The sequence below is a fragment of the Marmota flaviventris genome, chromosome 1 (assembly GCF_047511675.1).
Source record: "Marmota flaviventris isolate mMarFla1 chromosome 1, mMarFla1.hap1, whole genome shotgun sequence".
In the NCBI taxonomy this organism is placed as follows: Eukaryota; Metazoa; Chordata; class Mammalia; order Rodentia; family Sciuridae; genus Marmota; species Marmota flaviventris.
The window spans coordinates 166,504,699-166,530,834 of NC_092498.1; the positions used below are offsets into that span (position 1 = coordinate 166,504,699).

Here is a 26,136-nt window from a genome sequence, read left to right on the forward strand (position 1 = left end):
CTAGACCCTTGGCTAAAGTCACAGGCTCCCTTGCTCAGGCATCTGTAGCTCCTGCAGGGAGCCAGGGGAGGGCGGAACCAGGAGCACAAGCACCATCAGCCACCTTGTTGCCATTTGTTTCTCAAAGAGCTTCATTTCAAGAAGGCAGAATGTGACAACCCCTCACAGCACCTACTAGAACCTTTTGCAGCAGAAGTGCCAAGAGGGAAGAGCAAGGGAGCAGTAGGATTTGGGGTGGAGTAGGCATTGTGCTGGGGCACTTTCACAGATGTCCTCCTGGTGAGATTACTGTCCCTGGCATTCTGACTGAGGCCTAGAAGGTCAAACAACATTCTTAAAGTGACACAGCCAGCCAGTCCATAATGCTGCTGTGTCTGACCACCAGCCCTTTTTCTGACTCCCAGAGAACTTTGCCTGTACTTTCTCTGCATCTTTAGTCTCTCCCCATGGCCTGAATCCTGGCCACTCCCCTCAGATGTGCCTCCCTCCTCTCTATTCTGTACATTGAGGTTTTTCAAAACATAAATGACTTAACCCTTTCAATGGCTTCAGTCGTCACAGCTCTCCATACCCCCTACCAATCTGCCCAAGAATGGGTGAGGTCCAAACTCTTAATCATAGCACTTTTTTTTTGTTTCTGTCATACCAGGGATGGAACCCAAGGGCACTTAACCACTGAGCCACATCCCCAGCCCATTTTTATGTTTCATTTAGAGATAGGGTCTCACTGAGTTGCTTAGGAGCCTCCTGTCTCTGGACCTTTCTACTTGCTGTTCATCCTTTACTGAGTCTCCCACATTTCCAGCCTTGTCATCTCTAAAGGGTCTAGCAAGATGGGAGTCCCTTCCTTGACTGCCCCCATGTGTCTTTGCCCCTTTGCTCCTCAGGATGTGTTGACCAGGACTTCCTCCAACGTTGCTGTACTACTCCTTCTGTGTGTGATGTCTAGCACCCCGCCTGGCACTCCAGAGACACAAAATACAGTCTGTGGAACAAATAGAAAGAATGCTGGAGACAGGATCCCAAGGCCGAATGACTCTAGTCTTTATTCTGGGGGCATGGCCGGCTCTTCCATTGGTGACCCCTTCTTGTGTCTTCTTTTTGTGTGAACACACCGACCTGTTCATACTTTCCTAACTCCTTTTTCCAATTGAAGGAAGACTGATTTACATGAAACAAGCAATTTATAGTGCAGTCCTTGAAGCTAGAGCAAATAAAAAGCTCTTCTCCTGTGCAGCTGTGGGGGAGGTCTGCTCGAGTGGAGGAGTGCCAGACTTTCCTCCAGATTGTGGCGGCTTGGAGGACGGAAGCCATGTTGTGGCCCATATAGGACCTTGGAGTGGACTTCTCACAGAGGCTCGAGGGCCACCTTCCAGACACGTTTTCTCTGCTCCCTGCAGGTATTGGTACTGTCCAGAGCTGTATGTACGCCTTTGTGGCCCTGCTCCAAGCTCTCCTTCAGTGGCCCTGTGGGGGAGCAGAGGCGACGGCTAGACCTCAGCTGTGCCCTGGCTTCGAGGCTTTTGCTTTCTCCGAGCAGCTGCAGCCCTTGTCAACTGGCCATGTCTCCACTTCTCGGGATTTGACTCTCTTGGAGAGTCTGAGCCACTATTGGCTACAAATTCAAAGAAACAGGTTTTTTTTTTTTTTTTAATGGTAGCAAGAAGTGCCTTAGGAAAAAAAGTTTGCAAATATTTGGGCTGTCAGTCTTCTATCCCTCTACCCTCAACGTTCAAAACCCTGAGCAGTGGGAATTCTGGCCTCTCCAGGGTTTAAACTTGTCTCTGAACATTTGACTCTCTCCAGCTGACTGTAGCTCTCTATGCCTCAGCTCCCCACCTGCAGGGCAGGGATCATACCACCCCTCAGGAGAGTTGTGGAGATTGGACAAAATTAATGTACGAGAAGTTTCTAGCACTGTGCTGTGTAGGACTAATTTTACTGACTTCCTTAGACTCTGCCAGTGAGGACACGTTGACTAATTGTATAGATTCTGATGGGGACTACATTCCCCAAAGGAATCTGTTTAGTAGGGGGCCATATTCTATTCTAAATATAACCACAACTTTCATATTTCCCATCTTCTAAAATAGCATATTTGTGGTAAACGTTAGAAAAAACAGGTGAGCAAAAAGATGAAAGAAAAAAAATCATTTGTAATTGCATAGCCAACTGTGAACACTTGGCCTACATCCTCTAAGTCGTGCATGTGTATGCAAATGAGTGATTTAAAAGAAAAAAGCCATCAATTACTATCTAGTGTATATTGTAACATACTGTGCATGTTTCTTGCATTGATTGACAGTTTGGGATGGCTGCATGGAATTCTGTTATATCATTGTAACTCACTCTGTCAAGTTGGCGGTCAAATGGCTTGGTTTCCTGCTATAGGTACCTTTTTAATGGCTCTGATCTGTATTACCATTCTGAGCCACCAAGAATTTGTGATTGATTAATGAGTTTCATTGGGTTACTTTCTGCGTTCTTCAAAATCTTTTGATTCCAGCAAAATGAAACATTTCTTGGAAAGACTAAGGCATCATGTTGTTCTGACCTGATTTCAGCCTATGATAGCATATCTTGAAAAGGCAGAGTATTATCTAGGTATGGGATAACTTCCCCAGGAGGTAGGACAGTAATGGATACTTGGCCTGTTAGCAGAGAAGACCTGTTGGCACCTCCTGAAGGAAAGGACTGAGGCTTAGAAGAGGAATGGAACCAGGAAACTACTGAGTTTGCCCCCGATCTGGAATCCTCTGTTTGGCAGACAGTTTCATATTGAGATTTGTCACTAAGACATAGGCATAAGTAGTCCTGGGAGACTAACCCACTCTGTGAGGTCAGCGGCTCCTTTTCACAAAGCAGACTCAGAGGACAGATGTGGGAAGATTGCATTGAAAAGTTGGCGGAAAGTTAGAGTTAAATTGATTCCTTCCAGAAATGTACTGGAAGAGAATCACATGCAAATACCATATACGATCAGAATACGGGGGCCCAATATAAAAGCCAAAAAAGTCAAGTATGGGTTCACTGTGAAAACCATTTTATGTATCTTTCTTTTAAGCCTCCATCTAGATCACCTGAAGTCACAGAGTCACTGAAGACAGAGATTTTATTTCACTGATTGTAAATATGAGGCTGACATTAGTTTTGTTTTTGTATTTTGGGGTAGTGAATCAGCCCTGGGTATAAGCTGGCCCCTGCTGTGGGCTTTTGGAGCACATCTGGCGGTCAGCAGGGAACCCCCGGGATTTTTGGCACCAAATAGATTGGCTTATGTTCGAACTTAGGGAAAGTTTCCAGTGACTGTCATTGAAGTTTTATCCAGACACCAGAGGACGCTGTTAGCTTAAGCCAGGACTGGGCTGGCCAGTATTCCACATCCCAGGACAATCCAGTCACTGCCTGGGGGCTTGGAGAGGCCACCCTATAGAGCCCCAGGACAATGCATCTGCCTCACCTGCCTCTTCTTTATATATCATTGTATTAACAAACTTCATCCAGAGAAATCTTGCAAGTGTCTTCTGTGGGTGGGGTGATGATTACGAAGGTCTGTCCTTGCCTTCTGGGCCACACCAACTATAATACCAGGGGAGATGAGCACAGAGTTCTTTGGGCCCTGGAATAGAACGTGCTGCCTCCTTGTTTTGGGGAACCAGGACAGCATTGGTGGGGAAGGAGAAAAAGGTTAGAAGAAAGAATAATGATTTGCAGGTGAGATGAAAGAGAGAGTCTTTCCAGAAAAACCCATATGATTTTTATGAATGTTCTCAGATAGAAGTAGGAAACTATACAGCTCCTGGGACATTATGGGACCACGCAGAACAGTTCAGAATCCACTAAATAATAGCAGATGTTTATCTTGGTTTAGACTCAGGTGGTGCAGTAACAGCACTTAGTTTATTTCTACAGGATCAACTTAATTCTGAAAAACTCCCAGCCCTTGGGCCTGGTATTCAGGTCAGAAACTCCAATGTCCAGTCCAAGGGTCCCTTCCACCCTTCCTTCTCTGCCAGTGTCTGGTGATGGGGGATGAGAACTCCATGTCTAGGGTCCCACCTGCTTGTACCAGTGTGAAGGGGATCTTGTGGCTCCTAGAACCCAAAGCCCTATCTCCCAGCTTCCCGGCTGAGCTCTAAAAGATTTTCCTTTTAGTCTTAGGGATCTGAGGAATTCTCCCTTTACTTTTCTTCCCTTCCTTAAGTCTGTCCTTCTGTCCACAAACTCTAATCTTCTCCTTTTGGAATACCCAGTATTATTGCTTCAAATGATTTGGAAATATGAACTGGGAAGGGATGTATATATCCCTTTCCAAGCTGAGTCTTGGGTATAAAATGGCCTCTGCTGACCAGGAAAACAGAGAGCCTTTCCAGTTTACATTTTTGAAGTTAAAGGTAGGGAGAATAAGGAGAAAATATAAATGTATATGTCAAAAATTATTCTGCTGTTAAAGAATTGTTAATATTCTCCACTTTAAAAAAATACTCTAGACATCCTAGAGCCAAGATGAGATGTGAACCCCTATTTTTTCTATGCAGGAGTTTGGGGTGAGAGGCAAGTAACTAATTCACAATTTCACCACAAATTAAATATATAACCCCAGAATATTTTTAGTTCTACAGTCTTTTAAAAACTTCATAAATATAATGGATTTATATTGATGGGAAAAGCATTTTGAGCTCCATTTGGAAGATTCCTATTAAGAAACATTCTTTTTTTCCCAGTGGGAACAAAATCTAAGATCTAACTAAAATCTTTAACAAGAGTTAAACCAACTCTTTGGTCTCAGGACCACTTTCCATTCTTACAAAATAGTCAAAACCCCCCATGAGCTGCTGTTTATGTGGGTGGTTAGATTTTCTCCCATTCTATAGGCTCTCTGTTGATGTGCTTGATTATTTCCTTTTCTATGAAGAAGCTTTTTAGTTTGATGCCATCCCATTTATTGATTCTTGATTTTACTTCTTGTGCTTTAGGGGTCTTATTGAGGAAGTCTGTTTCTGAGCTGATATGATGAAGTGTTGAGCATACTTTTTCTTCTAGTACGCACAGGGTTTCTGGTCTAATGCCTAGGAACTTGACCCACTTACAGTTGAGTTTTGTGCAGGGTGAGAGATAGCAACACAATTTCAATCTACTTACTACATATGAATTTCCAGTTTTCTCAGCACCATTTGTTGAAGAGCTGGTTTAAATAGATAAATTGTTGGAGTGTATGATAGGTTTTAAATGAAAAAATTTGCCTTTAATTGGGAAAGTGTGGGGACTATGGGTCAAATCCTGTTATAAACAGACAGATTATATTTGGTTTAAGGGCTATGTAACATTTCAGTTTATTCCTATCCTAGGTACCAGCTGAGTTTCCAAGAGGAACCAGAGTTCATTTTCTTGTTTTCCCATAGTTTGTTTAATAATAAAAAATCATAGTTCAATAATCCCAAATCCAACAGAAACAGTGATATTAAGGTTTTAGATATTTTAAAATTCTCATTGTTAGAGGCACAGAGTTTTAGTATCATGTGCTTTTAATGTTGCCCTTCCTCCTTACAGAAATACAAAGAGTACGAGAAAGATGTGGCCATAGAAGAAATCGACGGCCTCCAATTGGTGAAAAAGTTGGCAAAGAACATGGAGGAGATGTTTCACAAAAAGTCCGAAGCAGTGCGGGTAAGTCTCCTAATTTCTGCTCTGTGTTGCTGTGTCTCTCAGCTTGAGGGCCTTCTAATGAGCCCAACTCGCAAAGATAAAAGTTGTCTCTTCCATGAGCACTTTTATTTCTTCATTCTGGTTAACCAGGAAAAGCAGTAACTAGGGACTTTACAGGTTGGGTTTCTGGACCAGTTTTCTTCTTAGGATTTTATGCCTCAGCGGAGATGCCACTAACTATACAGCTGTAGAGGATGGGCCTCCACCTGTGTGACACACCCACTAATTATCTAGAATTATTCAAGGGTACATGGTGCTTCAATTAAGCAAGTATAAAAATATAAGCCATGCTTGTCTAAATGTGGAATTAAAAAATCTCAGTGGGGTAAATGAGGATTAGAAGAAGTTGGAGGTTTTCCTGATCTTTGTTAGAACATTACTATAATTAAAGTGTTTGGTTGACCAAGTAACAGCTCCATAAGTTTCATACTATCAGCTGAATGAATGGAAATGCAGTCCACAGGTGTATTATTTTGGGTTTCCAAGATGGCTTCAGACTTCATTGCTTGTTATCACACAAGGTCTCATACATTTTTGGCGTAGGACAGGTGAATGCACAGTCCTATACTAATGTTATAATGGCCCACGACTATAGGAGAAATTATAATCTGAAGAGTTCTTTATTTCTAATGTACAGTTTGTTTACCCTCTGGTCTTAATAATTTTCTCCAGAATCTTTTTGTTATAAAAGACCACTTTCTGCTTTAGCTCTTCTTACCTGGTTTGCCAAATCAAATTTCCTCAAGTTATTTCTGCCTTAGACCTGGTAAGCCCACACCTTTGCTTGTCTTTAAAACATTTTTTGTACTATTCTGATTCAGGGAAGGAGAGCATTGTCAATTAAGCTTTTATCTCCAGTGAAACAGTCTTTATGAATCTCAGCTTCTTTATCTGTAAAATGGGAAAAAGTCAGGCCAGGGGTGTAGAGATCAGACACCTTGTTATGATTTTTGAGCCAGTAGAGCAGATGCTGCACATGACCAGTGCTAATGAATTGGAGCTGCTGCACAACTATGATTATTGTTTAAATAAGATGAGACTTCTTTGAGGGAACCATGGAAGAAAAAATGCACCTTTATCTTCTGCAAAAATAGTGTGCTGATTGCTGGCGTGGAAGGTGCAAGGTGGCTTCTGCCACATCCTTGTTTCACTTCCTTGAAGCAGATTGTCTCCCTCACAAACATGGAAGCCTGGTGGATGTTCAAATCTCAAGAACAGAGCCCTGAAGTTAAAAAAAAAAAAATTATAAATTTTAAAAAGCCCCTTGTCGTTGCCATTTTGTGCTTATAAAATGGACACTTCTTTCATGGAACTTTTAGAATATATCAAAAAATATCAAGTGTGGGGGGGCATCTCTTAAAATTCTCACTACCCGGCTGAAAACTATAGCTTGTGCTCTTCTGTGTTTCTTTCCTTCCAGCCTTTTCTGTTTGCATTGCTATATGTGTACTTGTGTGCATTTTCCTTATTTCATATTTGCAATTATGGTACCTATTTACTTTTTTATAACATTTTTATTTTTTTAGTAGTAGGTGGACACAACACCTTTATTTTTTATTTTTATTTTTTTATGTAGTGCTGAGGATCAAACTCAGTGCCCCATACATGCTAGGAGAGTGCTCTTCCTCTGAGCCACAACCCCAGCCTCCCATTTACTTTTATACCCAACTTCTTTTTTTTTTAAGAGAGAGAGAGAGAGAATTTTTAATATTTATTTTTTAGTTTTTCGGCGGACACAACATATTTATTTTGTATGTGGTGCTGAGGATCCAATCCAGGCCACACGCATGCCAGGCGAGCGCGCTACCGCTTGAGCCACATCCCCAGCCCCTATACTCAACTTTTTATTGCATCTTTCTAGCCTTCAAGTGTATTTTCCTGGGCCACTGTATTTTGTGATTTTCTTCAATGGCTGTGTAACATTTCAGTCTATGAGTGTGTCATCATTAATCCTGCTGCTCCTAGATATTTGGGTGTTTAGGTTATTTGCAAGTTTTGAAGTAGATATTGCTACATTGAATCTTCTGGTACATCAATAAATCAAATAACAGAGCACCTACTACATGTCGGGTGTTCTTTTGAGGATTTTGTATGTCCCCACTTCTTTTGTCCTTGTATCAGTCCCATGATGGAGGTTTGCCGCAGTCTGGCTGGGCACAATTCAGGAGCCACTTGTCAAAAGAAACGAACTTTATTTTTAGAACACACACACCACACCACACAGCTCCTCAGGAAAAACCCTCAGATTCCAACTGCTACCACCAGCTTCCCACAAGCCTCTCAACCTCCCCCACTCCTCCTGCTCTTGAGGCTGATTGGCTGGGTCGCGTGGGCGGAGCCAAAAAAGTCCCCCAATGAGCAGCTCCGTGGTCTGAAAGGGCGGGGAAACAGCCCAATGAGCATCACCGCAGAGGAGCCAATCAGTTGGCAGCTAGAAGTTTGCTGGGGCCGCTGTGAGCCAATCATCAGCTGGCAGCTGGAAGTTTGCTGGCAGCTGGAAGTTTGCTGGGGCCCCTTCGGCTGTGGCTCTCAACATCTCCCCCTCTCTGTTTAAACAACAAGCATGTGGCTTAGGGACCATGCCTGCCTTAGGTTGTCCAATAGTACATATGGTCCTTACCCGTTATCGGATGAGCTGACCTCAAGGAGTCAGCCTCCTGTCTTAGGTTGGTACCATTGCAATTGGATCTTACCCGTCACTGACTACCGGTCCAGCATACAGCCACACCTGTGGATAGGTCTTTGTACCAGCGGGGGGGGTGAGGTTCTTTGCCTCACCTCTGTTGGCCCCCAAATTTTAGCTGAACAACCATGACAAGCAGAAGGGAGGAAGATACACCAAGCCAATTGATGGCTACCACCGATGATACCATCAGCAAAAATACCCCAACACTACCACAAGTCGCTGTACCAACAGATAGTTCACGATGCATACAAGTGAGTTCACAATGCATACAAGTGATACATAGTCCAGGAAAGTTCTGCAAGCAGTTCAGTGATGGCTATTGCAGAAGCTGTAGATTGGTTTTATCTTTGTCTTCACCGGTACTGGGATGAAGATAGGAATTCTGGCAATAATGGCTAAAGAAAAAATTATGTAACATTCCAGAAGACACTAAAAGAAAACAATTTTCTTAACAATTTACATTATCTTGAACAGAATTATTAAATATAATGAAAAGGAAAGGTGAAAGTAAGCAAACAGATCTGTTAACCTCCTTTTTTGTTCACATATTAAAACAATCCTCAACAGCTGTTTACCCAATTTAAATTAAGCCATTTAAATCACGTGAATTAAAAAAAAATATTTGGATCCATTTTTTCATGAGCGCTCATCATATATAATGTATGGACATACATACATACAAACATACAACACAAAACACAAGTGTGCACACATAATATAATACATACAACACATAACATAATAGTAAAGGCCTTATAACTTTTTAAAGGTGAAATCTCCATTGCAATGTTTAAAAACTCCACAGTCAAAAAATAGAACTGATCAACAAAACATTAACCTAGGTCTGTATGAGCTCAAAAAAAATAAAAATAGAACTTTATGATGTGGGAAAGGGCAATAATAAAATAGATATTGAAAAAAGCATCCTGGTTCTGTCCAAGATGTAAGGGTAGCCAAACTGGAGCTCTGGATATCAGCTGTTATGGATTTGAGCCAAATCATCTTTTTTGGGTCTGTAGAAATCGCTTTATTTAATCTCTCTGGAATCCAAATCGGCTGCTGTTCTCCCTGTGGAAACATACAAACAGACCCCAGACTCCAGACAATCACTGGGTCAGGACCTTAGTTAATCTCTCTGGAATCCAAATCCGCTGCTGTTCTCCCTGGGGAAACACACAAACAGAACCCCGACTCCAGACAATCACTGGGTCAGGACCTTTCCATTGTCCTGTTAGAATATCCTTCCAAAGTACCTTAGGCTTAGGTACATTTTTTGGACACATATGCCTTTCCGCAGCACTAAGCCCTGATGAATCCAAATTTTAAAAGTTTAGAGTAAAAAGGGTTATTTTAAGTTTATCTTTGGGGGATATATACCCCTTTCCAATTCCCTCTTTTTGCTTTAATAAGTACATTTTAATAGTTTGATGAGCTCTTTCAACTATGCCTTGTCCCTGTGGATTGTATGGAATTCCTGTTATGTGAGTAATGCCAAATGATGAGCAAAATTGTTTAAAAGAGGTAGAAGTATAACCAGGGGCATTATCTGTTTTTAACTGTTTTGGAACGCCCACAGTGGCAAAATTTTGTAAGCAATGAGCTATAATATCTTTAATTTTTTTCTCCGGCATAAAGGGAGCCCATCAAAAATCCGGAAGAAGTATCAACTGTAACATGCAAATATTTTAATTTCCCAAATTCTGGCAAGTGTGTGACGTCCATCTGCCAAATATGGTTAGGTATCAGTCCTCTAGGATTGACTCCAAGATTAACTTGTGGTAAAAAGGTCACACAATTTTGACATTGTCTTATTATTTGTCTAGCTTGTTCCTTAGTTATTTTAAAATGCTTTTGCAAAGTATTTTCTGCTCTAAACTTTCTTCCTCTGTCTGACTAGCTCGAGAGACCTTCTCTTTTACTTGAATCAATATGTCTTCTCCTTCCTCTACCATTGTCTGAACTGAAGGCTTTGGACTAAGCAAACAAGATACCAATGTCCACAATGGCAATGTGCCAACTGGCAGAGTTCCTGGGCTTTTCTTTTCTTTTTCCCTTAAATCTTCACCATGATGGTTCCATTGTGATATATTTAACAACTCCTCCTTAAAAAGCCATGGGCTACATTTTTGTATTGTATCAATGTATGCCCTGACTGCTCTTGATTTTACTGGGATGCCTCCTTCCTCTAACAATTTACTTAACATTTTTTCGGTTTGTTTTTTACTAATTTTTAATTCCATATTTCCATGACAAAGATACCCCTCACTAAGATAATGCAAAACAAAACCGAGACAAAATGAAACAAAAATGGAACAACAAAGAATCATTATATCAGCCTTTCTATCCTCCTGAAATGTCCATCTGTCCTTTCTCCCTATCTGTTCCTCAGATGTGAGCGGTTTTTCTTCCATCTTACACATCTCCAGGGACAGGCAACTTAAAACAAAAGTGAAGCAAAACAAAAGAATAATCTTAAAATGGCTACCCATCCTCTCGCCCTGCCCTCAGGGGTGAGCAGTTTACCTTATCACTTACCCTCAGTCCTTCCCGTGTGGCCCACCAAATGCCGCAGTCTGGCTGGACACAATTCAGGAGCCACTTGTCAAAAGAAACGAACTTTATTTTTAGAACACACACACCACACCACACAGCTCCTCAGGAAAAACCCTCAGATTCCAACTGCCACCACCAGCTTCCCACAAGCCTCTCAACCTCCCCCACTCCTCCTGCTCTTGAGGCTGATTGGCTGGGTCGTGTGGGCGGAGCCCAAAAAAGTCCCCCAATGAGCAGCTCCGTGGTCTGAAAGGGCAGGGAAACAGCCCAATGAGCATCACCGTAGAGGAGCCAATCAGCTGGCAGCTGGAAGTTTGCTGGCAGCTGGAAGTTTGCTGGGGCCCCTTCAGCTGTGGCTCTCAACAGAGGTTACTCTCATCATTCCTGTTCTACAAAGAGGAGATGGAAAGACTGTGGTTAGGTAGCTTCTTTGAGGAGGTCATGTGAGAAGCAAGAAATAGGTTCCTTGGAGTCCACGTTCTTCACTGCTCTGACAGCCCAGCATCCTGAGAACACTTTAGACTCCTTAATATGAATTTCAATACCTGGAGAACAGCTCAGAGTCTCTAACCAATTTTGAAGCTTCCTCATGCTTATGAAAACATTTCTGCCTGATAAGCTTGTGCCAGTTTATAACCCTGTTAGCAGGAATGGGATGTGGATGCTCATTGCCCTCATACAAAACCAAAACAAATATATTTATGTTAATAATAAAAAGCCCACTGTAATTGCTACTTTCTATTTATAAAAATGAGCACTTCTTTGATTAAACGCTCACAATATTTTGAAAAATATCAAGCAGGAAGAAGAAAAAAAAATCCCCTAAAATCCCCACCATCTGGCAGAAAACTATGGCTTGTGTTCCTGTGTTTCTTATCTTCCAGTCTTTAATCTTCATCTTAATTTGTGACAACATTGTCAATTTGAGAGGGTTAAATATTGTTTTAACTTGCATGTCTTTGTGAATGACACAGTGAGAAGAGCAAATAAATATCCTTTGATTCTACTTTTGCAACAGATAGGCAAGAAGCCTTGATGCTATAACTTGGGAGTGCCTGGAGGGACATGGGTGCAGCATGTCACTGTGACACAAAGGCCCAGCCAACACCAGATCTTAGATCTTGTCCCTTTGAGGCAGTAGTGCCTCAGGATGACTGGCATGGGCTCTAGAAGTACTGTTCCAGATCTCAGTTTTACCCAAAGGTAGAAGGACAGGGAGGACAGCTGAGTGACCTCTGTGGATCTATTTTTCCTCATTTATCTCCCTGATGTATTAGGAAGAGTCAGTGGCTTCATATGTGCTTATGATTTGTTGAGTTAGTGATGTGCTGGTAGATCATCTCATCTAATTCTAACATCACTCCTAGGAGTTGTCAGGCTTGGTAGAATGAAGTCACTTGCCTAGACAGGGGCAGGGCTGAGTGGAGTATGTCTGTGCACCCTGAGGGTAAGAATGCAGTGCCTCTGTGTGTATCTATCTGTGCAAAGTGCTCAATACCGAGCCTGGCAAACCAAAGACGTTCAGTGAACATTGGCTGTTACTTCCAGTTAAGAGTCCTTCCATCTTTTATGCATTCCATAGTGAAGGAAGGAGTCTTGCAGATTCAGCAAGCACCTGGATAATGATAAAAGGAACACGAACTAGGTTCTATCTCTTCTTATTGCCTAATTTTGAAACCCCTTTGCTTTGAATTGGTGAGGTTTAAAAAAAAAAAAAGACTATTTGATATGGTTAGTGTGGTTCCTTTGAGAAAGAAAATATGCAATTGCTCTTTTTAAATTGAAATGCTCCCAGAATCAAGGCAGCCAGGGTCCTTCAAAGTGTATTTTAAAATAGAGGTGCAGGGCCTGTGTGAGCACACTGGGTACTTGGACATCCAGGGAGTACATCCAGTGTTATGTGTCTTGGTAACAAGTTGGAGTTTTGTTGGATACAGTTGAGATGGTCCTGGCCCCATGGTGAGCCAGGCAGCTCCATTGAAAGCAGTCAGGAGCCATGTGGCATTTGGAATGAAATGTTGGTTTATACCCAAGCCAGGGGAGTGGTGACTGTGACTCTTTTCATATTATAATGACACCTCACTTCTCCAGCAGGAAAGGTTGCTGTTTGCCTGTGGGATTTGTGAGCCTTGGAAGAGCAAAGACCTCTAGTCCAAGTTGGCCCGTGGCCTGCGGCGGAGTCATTAGTGGTGGCATTGCACTAGAATGCACTGCTATGAAATGGGCAGGTCCCTTTCCTGTGCCATCCACCCAGCAGCCCATGACCCAGGAACAGCACGGGTTTTAGGTTTGGTTCTGCTGACCTGATGTACCACTCTACTCCAAGCCTCCATCCGTGTCCCCTGCAATCGAGTCAGGTCAGAGGTTGGGGGCCCTTGACTCCTGCCTTCCCAGTGCCCAGTGCCCACCAATCTTGTGTGGCTCAAGAGTGTGCCTCAAGAACACATGCTCTCAGGGGCTCTGGAGGCTGAGGCAGCGGGATCACGAATTTAAAGCCAGCCTCAGCAACAGCGAGGCCCTAAGCAACTCCATGAGACCCTATCTCTAAATAAAATACTAAATAGGGCTGGGGATGTGGCTCAGTGGTCGAGCACCACTGAGTTCAATACTGGATACCCCTCCTACACACACGCGCACACACACAAAAGAACATATGCATGAAAAACCTGGCTCACAAACAATGCTGATGATTTAAATCTCCATTGATATGTATAAAATATCCATGAGACCGGCAATAGCAATTTAGAAAACCACAATAACAACATCTTTTATCTGTGAAGGTGGATTCAGCTCATGCTGGGGGGAAGAAAATGTAAGTACTGTGGTAACCCAGCTCTTTAATACAGCCTGTCATCTCTTGGCTGTTAAACAATGTTGATCTTTTTCTCTGTCTCTTCTGGCTTGATTTCATCATTTTCCTCCATCACTTTTCCCAGTGATTAGTTGAATCAGAGTGATTTTATCATGCTCATCCCTATTTGAATTACTCTCCACTATGCAATTATCCTATCAGAGAAAGTCCTATTTTCTCCCCGTCAGATGTCTGAGGTAAATGTGAAACCTAAAGTGGCCTGCCCATTACATAACCTCTGTCATCGGGTTGGTAATGGACTACATGTAACTCTTTTTTTTTTTTTTTTTCAGAATAGCAAATTATAAATAACCTCAGCTTCCATAATTGCTATTAACATAATGGTGCCATCATATGGCAGAATTTCTTAACTGTATTTTCTAGCACTTTTTAATGCCATGGATGGTTTAATTTTTTTCAGATCCACTCAGAGGCTGGGTCTAGGTTGTTTGATAAAGCAATGCTGCCACTTGCTTTCATGCATAGTAATTGTGCCCAAGGTACCATCTCCCAACTTCTTTATTCAAACACAGTCATACTACCAAGCCCTCAATTAGTATTGTTGAGCTGTTATCGAGTTTTAAGTTCCTTTGAAGGGAACAAGGCATGGAGACCATTTGCTTTTAGTTCATTGACGTTTTCAGGGAGGTATTTCACAAGGCTAGATGTGAAGAAGATATGGACCCGTTTTCTGCCAATGGCGGACTCCCCTTGGGCCATTCCTGAGTGATATCTGGAGACACTTATCTGTGATGTGAGTCAAAGCCCATCTGAGATAGTGACAGAAGGCAAATTTGGCACAGTTCCCCTTTATCCCGAGTTGCTGATGTTGAAAAATGTGCCCTGATTTGAGGGGAGGAAACAGCAATGGATGTTCATTACATGGTCTTGGATATGTGGACAGCCTGCCCTCATATTGTCTTCAAACCCTAAGCCTTCATTAGGAATAGTATAGACTCAATCACCTGAAAGCATCAATTGCAATTCGAGGGAACCCCTAGCAGGCGCAGCCAAATACACAGGTGGAGTAGAGTCTGTAGGAAGTAACTCCGAATAACCATGGACATCTCTGGTTAAGGGGGATCTATTTTTTTTAGGACAGACTCAAGCACAGACAGGCGGATGTCATGATCCTGTGATCTAGAGATGGTCCCTTTAACTGACCAGGAACTGCACCATCTGAGAAAAATAGATAAATTGAAAAATGACAAAAAGAAGGACAATATTTTTCCAGGCTGATTTCCTATGGTTTCTGCCCTTGGTTTTGTGGATCTAGTCTGGGTGAAGGGGTAACACCTTTGCAACAAGGTTTGGGCAGACTTGTAGACTCCCCCTATTTTCCCAGGGGTTTCTGATTTCAGCAGTAGGCACTGATGCATGTGTGTTTAAATGCTGAGCTGTGCAGAGCTCAGACCTCCACAAATTGAACCATATCTGGGGAGAGATGGGAATGGGGGAAGCTCTTAACGTAGTATCTGTTTTGGTAGCATAGCAAACAAAGAATTAAGTGTTTATTTTATTTGCTATTCAAAATTTCCCCCAAAGCAATTAATTTGAAGTGTCTAGAAATTTCAGTGGAGACTAGGAAGAGACATGAAAAACAAGTTGTAGCTAAACTTCACGAAGAGTTTGCTGTTTTCAACCTTAGATAAGATATTTAATAAAATTTCAAAAACACTCTGAAGCTTTTACCTGTAAATAAACTTAATCCCATTTCACTTCTTTTCTGATTTATACTGATAAAAATGATAAATCAGGCACTCGGAAAAGTGTTTTGCTTAAAAATAAGTACTCTTACTTCTTGGGAAGAGCTAAGAGAGACTAGATTTTGCATTAAGTTTTTCCCTTTCCTATAGCTACCTGCTGTTCATTGCGGAACTGATTCCCATTATAGCTGTACCATGGAAAGTAATTGCTGTTGTACAGTAATTCAATTTCAGTGCATTCACGCGTCAGTTCACCGATATGGGCTTATCTGGAGAAACCTGGGACTTGAAAGCTTTTTATCGAGAAATTCCACATGCAGCGAGACATTTTTCCTAGGTAACAAATATCAGTATTTGCATTTAATAAACATTTACCTTCTCAGAAAAAATGTTTTTTTTTCCCTGTGCTGAGAGATTTATGCCAATCTTCCAAAAAGCTAGAGGGTACTATTAAAGCAACTTTCTTTTGCTGTTTTTTTGACTGTTGCATGTCTACATGTGTATGACTACAAAACACATCTGTGTTCCTATGTAAATATATACACTGAGGCACACAGAGCAGGATGCACCAAGGTTAAATAGACTATGCCGAAAAGAGAAGCTAGATGAGGAATTATCGGCTATGGGACCAGATGAATACTTCTGGTTTAAAAAAATGAACTGATCAGGGATGGGGATAGGAAAGACAGTAGAATGAATCAGACATAACTTTCCTATGTTCAAATAAGAATATATGACCAGTGTAACTCCACATCTCAGACAACCACAAGAAAGGGAAGTTATACTCCATGTATGCATGATATGTCAAAATTACATTCTATTGTCATGCATAACTAAAAAGAACAATTTTTTTTAAAAAAAGAGTTCTACTGGAAAAAAAAACTGAACTAATCTCTGTAGTCATTGTGAGGATTATTGGTAAATCCTTACTCCTCAATGGCTATCCATTAAAGTGGAAATGAAATTAACAATTTTGCTTAGAAATTTCCAAATTAAGAAAAGGGATTTGTGGTGGTGGTTGTTTGATTGATTTTGTAGTACAGGATTGAGTGCGGAGCCTTGTATGAGCCAGGCAAGTGTTCTACCACAGAGCTACGCCAGCAGTTCCCAGGAGACGTTCTTAGGTGATTCTCTTCTTTAGCCATTAAGTCCAAAATGAGTGACAGTGATTCTCAGGAGCTGAATGTAATCAAACATTACTAAAATCACCTGTAGTCCTCATGCAATAGATGCAGTTGAGTGGATCTAACAGATTTTTGTTTTCTTCCCCTTTTTGGGGGGGCAGTGGGAGGTAGAGCGCTAAGGATTGATCCTGGGCCCTGTATATATACTAAGCACACAGTTCACCACCAAGCAATACCCCTTTCATTTCTGATGTCATGTCAAAAATTTAAAACTTGTTTCTTGAAAGAGGAGTTAATTTATTTCAGAAAAAATAATTTTCTTTTGGCTTGGGTCACAGGATGATTTTTTTTTTATGTTGATGAATCTTATTTTTTTTTTCTCAAACTGGGTTCTGCATCCATAGATTCAACCAACTGTGGATAGAAAACACTGGAAAAGAAAATTTTGTCAGTGCTGTTTTGTGTGTGTGCAGGACTTTTTTCTTATCATGATTCCCTAAATAGTACCATATTGACATTACATTTCCATTGTCTTAGGTATTATAAGTAATCTGGAGAGCTTTAAAGTATATGGGAGGATGTGGGTAGGTTACATGCAGATAGCTACACCATTCTGCATAAGACTTGAATATCTGCCGATTTTGGAAACTGAGGGCAGTCCTGAAGCCAATCACCTCCAGATACCAAGGAATGATTGCTTTCAAACTCTAAGAGTTCATAAGAAAATTTGGACAAGAAACCTCATACCACAAGAAATTTTAAAACTAGCATCAATCTGCATTGCATTTGCCAATTTTGATGAGGCCAACAAACCATCCTTGGTTAGTAGTTCAGGGCAAAAAAACCCCAAAACTACTAGAATCCCAGTGCCATGAAGGTGGGACCCTGACAGTTATATCCCCTTTATCTCCCCAGGACCAAGGTAGGTGCTTAGTGTATGTGAATGAATGAACTTGCCACACAAGTCATACCATGGGTGTGAGCACTCCATGCTGGGGAAGACTGTCTGGTCTCCCGACAGAGGACTGGGTACAATCCTCAGCATTTCCTATGTGTTTATGCCCACTCTGTCCCCTCCTCCCCACCCAAGTGGACTTTGGATTTGGTTTCTGTTGTAGAACAACAACAAACGTTCCCTTTGCATTCAAAGTGAAATGTCATATAAAATCGTATTTTCCACTTTGATTGCTTATTTTTTTTCTCTCCATTTATAAAATTCTGCTTTCAAAGATTCCCGGTGGCTTTGATCAAGACCAAGGTGGACCAAGCAGCCTGGGAAACAGAGGCTTTTGACCATGGAGGCCCCATGTGAAATTATACCACTAGTTCCCATCATTAGCCAGAGTAGTCACTGCTCTACAGGAAGGCCCTGTGGAGACACCAGTCTGAGCCCATTGTGCTCTCTGCCTGCCTGGCTGATGTCACCAGGAGAGTCAGGGTCTGGTCTGCAGGTAGAGTGTCTGCATGGTGCCTCATCTGAGCAGAGGGATGGGTTGGGTGGGCTGGGGCTGACATGACAATACTGTACCAAGGGGCTTGTCCCAGTTCTGGTTTTTCAGATTATTATGTGGTTGTTTCAACACATTGGGCCAGGTAGAAAATAATGCCACTTAATTTATACTCAGTCGAGGTGAAAGAAATTTTAAAAGGTTTGTGAGTGGGAGGAAATTATGGTGCATCACTGAGGTGTCACCATCAACAGAGCCAAATGACAGAATAAAGCCATAATCACAATAATAATAATAATGATAATAAAAGACCACTGGCTGTAATTGTATAAATTACTAGCAAGAAATTAACAGTTTCGGATATATTTCAAATGCATACTTAATATGTGTAACAAGGGATGTTTGGTGACGTCAGTTTTAGCTTTCTGGTCTTTACTCGGTTTCCATTTGGAGGTGAGGAGCAACTGGGCCTGCAAACATAGTGAAATTATTTATGTTTTCTAAATTAGGTTATGAGGGGAAAATGAAAAGGTAGTTAGGAATTCATTGGTGTTTTATTTACTCTGCATTCAGCAGTGAGAGATGACATCCCTTGTGAGTAATCAGAGTCTTTGTTAATAATCAGCTGGGATATCATTTCTTGCACATCTCAGGCTCGATTGCTGTTTGAATAGACAACACATAATGCTTTGTACTATCAGGGGTGAATGTGGATTTTTTTTCTCTTATGCTTTTTAATTGATTTGTGTGTGTGTGTATGTGTGTGTGTGTGTGTGTGTGTGTGTGTGTGTGTCTATTGGGGAGGCAAATCAGATCCTGGGAAATATACTTACACAGATTCTCCCCTGGCACCCAGTGACTCTGGAGCATTCCATTTGGTTGTCTGATGGGTTCCTTTGAGAGAGACCTCTCCTGGACTTCCTAGAAGTCCCAGATGAATGTCAGAAAGCAGAACTCCTCATCTAGGTCACAATGGCAATTGCTTGTGAACAATTGTCACACCAGCCAATGAAGAGGAGTCTATTACCTCAAGCAGGTGTCTGTAGAAGCTTCAGGCTGAGCAAAGATACTTTTACCAAAAGAAAATTGGCTGAGTACCAGCTGCAGAGTCAGACTTCTAGGGGAGCAGAGCATGCAGGCAGCTCTTGGCCAGCTGGATGGTGGCCTCTACTGGGTACCCCTTCCCGTGCTCTGAGGGCAGTTTTTCATTGTAATCATGGTAGACATGGTCTTGGGACAGTGCACAAAGCTTGTGGTCCACAAGGAACATCAGAGTTGGCTTCTGGCCAGATATGGTAGAGATTATTTAATTCTAGGGAAGAATGTTCAACCATCATTTGGAGAAAATGAACATAGAATGGAGTCCATGGTCATTGTCTTAAAGCCATGTGTGTGGGAGAGGGTGCATGCATGCACATGTGTGTAATCCTCAGGGCAGGGGTTCACTCTCACAGGGACTGCTTTAGTAGAGGGGGGATGCACAAAAAAAGTAAATACCAGAATTGTACACCTGTAGCCCCCCACCCTGGTCCTGTGCAGCATCATGTTTTACTTGGTCTGCATGGGCTTTAAGGGAAAAAAGGAGCCATATATAAAAATATGAAGTGATATAAAAATATCCATATTTAAAACTTGAGAAATGGAGAAGTGTATCCATCTGGGACCACCATTCCCACATAGCAACATTTAGCATGAACTACCCAGTTTGTTAATGTCCATGCAACTTCCTGGGGATTTATGTTGCTATTCCAGCCTCAGAGAATATTGAGTTTGCATTGAGACCTTATATTGCAGGACACTTAGGGATTTCATATTTCCTCCTGTGGAAAGTAAGCTGGAGGCATCATCATTATTGTGATCTTTATAGTTGTCATAGACATCGACATCATGATCCTCATGTTACTGAGCGCTTCTCATTTGCCAAAATGCTGGGCTATGCTTTACAACATGTTTTATCTCATCTACACGATACAACCCTAGCCAGGTGCAGTGATACACACCTGTGATCTCAGAGACTCAGGAGACTGAGGCAGGAGGATTGCAGGTTCAAAGCTAGTCTCAGAAACTTAGTGAGGCACTCAGCAACTTAATGAGATCCTGATTCAAAATAAAATATAAAAAGGGTTGGGAAGGTAGCTCAGAGGTAAAGCACCCCTGGATTCAATCCCTAGTACCAAAAAAAAAAAAAAAAAAAAAAAGAAAGAAAGAAAAGATATATCCCTGTGAAATTAGATTTAAGGGCTTCTTAGGTGGGGGTGGGGAACAAGGTCATATAATGGATTAGGATAAGAAAGCATGATAAAGGGACATGGGGTATTTCTTTAAGTTTGTGAACTACTGGTATAGTTCAGCTATTGTGCTGGTGGGATCAAACAGCCTTACAAGAACAATTCCAGAGGAGGAAAAATTTATTTGGTTCTCAGGGTTTCAGAGGTCTCAGTCCATGGCCAGCCAACTTCATTGCTTAGCTCCCAAGATGAGGCAGAACATCAGGGTGAAAGGAGATGGAGGAGAAAAGCAGCTCAGCACATGGCAATCAGGAAGCCAAGAGAGCTCCACTCACCAGGGACAAAATATAAACCCCAAAGGCAAACCCCCAGTGACCCACCTCTTCCAGCCACACCCTACCTGCCTACCATTATCCCCAGTTAATCCCTGTCAGTGGATCCATGCACTGATTAGGTTAAGGCTCTCATAACCCAATCATTTCACTGCTGGACTTTCTTGCATTGAATCACATATGAGCTTTTGGGGGACACCCCATATCTAAACCATAACAACTGGATTGTATTTTTTTTTTCCTTGAGATTTTCTTCACCTTTCACATTCTAGAATTTTAGTCTTTACTTTTGGCTCTTAGCCCCCCCCTCCTTTTAAATTCCTCTTTGTTTTGTTGTCTCTTTTCTCTAGATCTCAAAGAGGTCCTGATTCATGTAACTAATTCCAAGTCTGGGGTCATTCACAGACTCGGGAAACAAAAGCCAGAGAGAGATACCCCGTCTCCCTCCCCAGCCACACTTTTCTTCTAGAATGATGACTGAGGCCATATCTCTCACGTGGAGAAGGAAATGAAAAATGCACCAAGTGGCTACATTTGAATATGTGGCACTTATCTCTCTGTGCAGGCACCTTATAGAAAAAAATAATTCATCAAACTTGGTTGTAGAAAAGAAGAGCATTAAGCCTTCATCATCAACAACATAAAGAGCTCACCATGGCAGGAATGTGGCAATAAAGGAGTTATTTTAGCTGAATTAACAGGAAGAAATTAGCCCCATGTATCCTTCCTTTTTATCACAGCGTGGTGCATTTACATATTTTGAAATTTCACATTTGCATAGTCAATGACTTTAAATTGGATTCTCACATCTCCTCTCTGATGTTTGTCATGTGTGTAACTTATCTTAATAACTGAGTTGTTAGCATTTAAAAAACAGTTATCTAATCATTGGCCCAACCCCGAAAACACTCTTGCAATTTTTTCAGCAGCTTTACTAAAAGATAATTCACGCACGTAGAAGACACATGGGTGTGCACGTGGATCTACTTATGCTGCTGCTTTACAACACAGCCTGACGTGTACGTCAAGTTCAGGTTCTCTGATTTATCTGGTAACCACAGCTGGGAATTGGATGGTCCAGGAATGCTTTGAACCAAGGCCTATTGGGAGTGAGGTGAAGTGCATGGTCCTTTGAGACTTCCTGTCATTTCAAGAGGAGAGAAGTAAAACCTGAAGAGAAAAGGAGCAATTCACCTTTCTTCCTGACCTAAGCTACCTCTGTCCATGGAGTGCCTGCGTGTGTTCAGGGTGGGGAGGGGCGGATGCTCATGTTACCTGCCTGCCCTGCCTTTCCTTGACCAAGTCACCTAAGCAGTGGCCTGTTAGCTCTCTTAGTCTGGGACTACTGCTATGTGATAGTCAGAAGGAAGAAGTGCTGGCTCCTCCCCATATGGAGCTTACAGGCCACTGGGGAGACAGATCCTGAGTCTGGATTAGAGGGGCGGGGAAGGCTATGATACAGGGAATGGTGTTCCCTGTGAGGTGCCTACCCAGGGGACCTGGAGGAAGGGTGAGCATGCACCAGGGCCTGGCAGATGGCAAAGCAAAGGGAGTGCCTCCTGTTAGATGCTGGAACGGGGCAGAGTGGGGCAAGTGGAGGGAGTAGAAAGGAAGATGGAGTGGGGTGGGGGGGGCTTGGTTTAGTCAGCTTTTTCACTGCCCCGACTAAAAGACTCAACCAGAATAACTGTTAGAGGAGGAAAAGTTTATTTGAGGGCTCACGGTTTCAGAGGTTTCAGTCCATGGACAGATGGCTCCATTTATCAGGGCTCAAGGTGAGTCAGGACTAAATGGTGGACGAATGTGGTGGAGGGAAGCAGCTCACATGATGATCAGAAAGCAGAGACTCCACTGGCCAGATACAAATCTATACCCATAGCCACGCCCCCAAAGCCACCCCCCCACCTCCAGCCACACCCCACAGTATCAGGCACCACTCAGTTAATCCCATCAGGGGATGGATGCACTGGTTAGGTTAAGGCTTTCCTGATCTAATCATTTCTCCTCTAAACCTCCTTGCATTGGCTCACACATGAGCTTTGGGGGGACACCTCATATCTAAACCGTAACAGGGGTCTTGTAAACTAGATGGGGACTCACAGGGAAGAGAAGTGGAGCATTTGTGTGTGCACTGTTTCCCTCAGTCCCCCAGGACAGCATTTTACTCCTCACATTAGCTTCTGTACCTCACACCCACTGCCTGGCTTGTCAGACAGTGGGTACTCACAGGCGTTTGGGGGTATCAGCTAGAGGAGGCAGGAAGCAGCCAGAGGAGGGTCTATGTTTCTGTCTCTGTATCACTCATTGGTTGCCTCTTTTCCCCCAGGTGTCCAGGATAACACTGCCATGTTCCCTGCCTTTCTCTGGGTATTTGATTCGTATTCCACCTGTCACTCTCCTCAGAAAAGCCTGTTGCCCTCTCAGTAATCAGAGGCAGCAGCTATGAGATGGCTGCTCCAAATCTCAGTGGGGGTCCTGGCGGGGTTTTTTTTGTGTGTGTGTGTGGCCCATCCCTGGCTACCTGCTGACTGACTGGAGAGAACAAATCCTTAGTGGATCCTTAGTGGATCTGTTCTGTGGAGCCCCAGGCCACACTCAGAAGGAAGGTCACAGCAGCCTTCATTGTGCTGGGAGACACCCCCAGAAGTCTGTTTTCAGTGGACACAAAAGGGTCTTATTTTATTTTCAGTTACATTTAGCAGATGGACCAGTTCAGGATTGTCCTACTTGGGGGGAGTCTCCTATTTTAAGTGGGTGGAGGTAACCTACTAAGGGCCAACCTAAGAGGGGCAGTCACCCGTTAATTCCAGAGCTTGCGTCCCTTTTGGGTCTCGCCTCTCTGAAGACAGTTACAAGGAGACAGCATGTAATTTGCTGGCTTTTAGCAATGGCTCCTTTACGCATTATCCCTTAGTCTGTCTCAGTGTTCCTAGCGATTTAAGGAAGCCAACCTTTCACACAAGGCCTTTGCCCACACCATTTGTTTTGCTTGTAGAGATATTTTTCCTTTCTTTTCTTTTTTTTTTTTTTTTGAATATTACTGGATGGGGTTGGGGATGTGGCTCAAGTGGTAGCTTGCTTGCCTGGCATGCATGAAGCACTGGGTTTGATCCTCAGCACCACATAAAAATAAAATAAAGATATTAAAAAAATATTACTGGAGATTGGTCTCAGGGACTCACACATGCTGCTTGTGGAGTTTTGATGCACTTTAATATCCAATAAACTCTTGGGAAAATGGTTCATCTCTTTTTTGGGAGAAAGTGTATATGACTGGAGACCACGGAGACCTGAGGTTAGCCATCCTGACTGTTAGACCTTAGCCACATTCTCAGTTTTCTGCTTTATAAAATGGACATAATAACATGGTGGGCATTATGACCCTCAGGACCAGAGTTGGACAGGTTTGGGGGCTGGATCACTTAGACCCTGGACCCTGAGCCAGGCCACCGCTTCTTCCTTTAGACAGAACGAGTCATACAGCCAACTCTCATTGCCCTTGCTTATTTAAGGGAAGGCAGAGCTGCAAATCAAGGAATATTTAGATAAGGAAACTAGATTGAAAACCTGGGCTCATGGGCCTAGCCCTTCAGTTAGCACAGCATGCTTTCCAATGTGGATAAGCATCAGGCCATCCTCTAATGGGGTGAAGTACATGGGGAGCCCAGGGACTATACAGCTGTAACTGCCAGGCAATTTTAATAGTTATATATGCATTTTAATCCACATTAGAAGAAATTTAGCTACTCTTTAAAACAAATTTAAGTTATGTGAGTTGTTTTGAAGAAAAAAGAAATATGGTAAATACAGAAGATGTGAGGAGACCAGCTGCTATATAATGCTATATGATGTGCCTGGAGACTCCCTAGAACCCCTTCATTAGGGAAAAGCAGATCAAATGTGCTAGATGAGGCCACAAGAAGCAATGAACTAGAAGCACATGTAATAACCATGTTGATTCTGAGTGAAATAATGCATGAAAAATAGGGTTTATAGCCCAGCTCCTATATAAATTAAAAAGCAAATCAAACAACCATGCATTTTGTAACAGCACATGCATAGTTAAGAAAGTCCATCAAATCCATTAGAGAAAATGCCAGCGAGGGAGGGGGATTGTGACGAAGGTCAGTCTGAAAGTGTGTTAGCTAGCTTTTCATCACTGTGACAAAAAGACCTGAAAAGGACAATGTAGAGGAGCAAATGTTTATTTTGGCTCCACAGTTTCAGAGCTCCAGGCCCTTGTTGGCTGACTCCAATTGCTCTGGACCCAAGGTGATGGCAGAAGGGTACGGTGAGGGAGTGACGCTTCACTCATGGTAGCCAGGAAGCAGAGACGGAAAGGGGAAGGGGCCACAGGGAAGATGCACCCTTCCGAGACATGCCCCCAGTGACCCACCCTCTCCAGGATACCTCACCTGTCTCTAGTTACCACCCAGTCAGTCCATTCTAACTAGAATGGACTGATTAGGTTACAGATCTCATGATCCAGTCATTTCACCTCTGAATATTCCTTTTAACCCAGGAGCTTGGAGGAGACACATCAGATCCAAACCATAATAGAAGGGGAAAATATCCATCAACTGGGGCCTTGCATGGACCGGGGATGATAATGTACTAATTCGCTAAGAGTTGGAATTATTTAACCTTCTGTATATACACTGAGTGAGAGATAGATAGACCCGTGCCGGTGGCAGGCTGACACAGTGAATGGTAATGTTGGTATCCAAGCGTCTGAAGTTTTAGCCAGAATGCGAAGGTAGAACAATAACGTTTATAATGAACTTCTCTTAAGTACATTCCTCATACCTGGCCTCTGGCTTTGAGCTATACACATATTATGAGATCCCATTTTTTCAACCACCCTTAGGAAGGTGGCAGTTTTCTTGGTGTCTGTTTTGTGCTGCTTTAACATAATTCCTGAGGCTGGGTAATTTGCAAAGGACATGAATGTAGTCTCTCATAGTTCTTGAACTCAAGGTCAAGGCACTGGCATCTGGTGAGGGCCTTCAAACTGCATCCTCTCATGCAGCAGGTGGAAGAGCAAGAGAATCAACTCCCTCTATGAAGCCCCTGGATAAGGGAGAAGGTCTGTGATCCCATGCACAAGGGAGGAGCCCTCCTGGCCTAATCCCTTCCTAAGGTCCCTGTTCATAGTATCACATTGGAGAGACCCCTGACTTGCAGAGGGAGTACATTCACACCATAGCAGTGATATCATCACCCCTTTGACAGAGGAGGACTCCAGGGTCAAGGCAAGACAAAGCAGATACAGACCCAGTCTATCTGATTCCAAAGACCATGTCCATCCTACATTGCTGTAAACCTCCTTTAGCTTAAGGATTCCTTTAAAATGGATGCACTTTTTTTAAAAAAAAAATGAATTTTTTTATATACATTTTATTTTATTTATTTCTTTTTCATGTAGTGCTGAAGAGTAAATGCAATGCTTCACACAGGCTAAGCAAGCAGTCTACCCTGAGTTACAACCCCAGCCCTGGGTGC

General features: G+C 42.5%; 1 protein-coding gene across 1 annotated transcript in view; it reads left to right on the forward strand.

Annotated features, from left to right (window-relative positions):
• The window catches only part of Cacna2d3 (calcium voltage-gated channel auxiliary subunit alpha2delta 3), an 872,527-nt gene that overhangs the window by 188,668 nt on the left and 657,723 nt on the right, over positions 1-26,136 (forward strand). Inside the window, exon 3 of the mRNA XM_027947835.2 lies at positions 5,551-5,667. Within this exon, the coding sequence (XP_027803636.1) occupies positions 5,551-5,667 (117 nt within the window). The remainder of the gene's footprint in view (positions 1-5,550; positions 5,668-26,136) is intronic.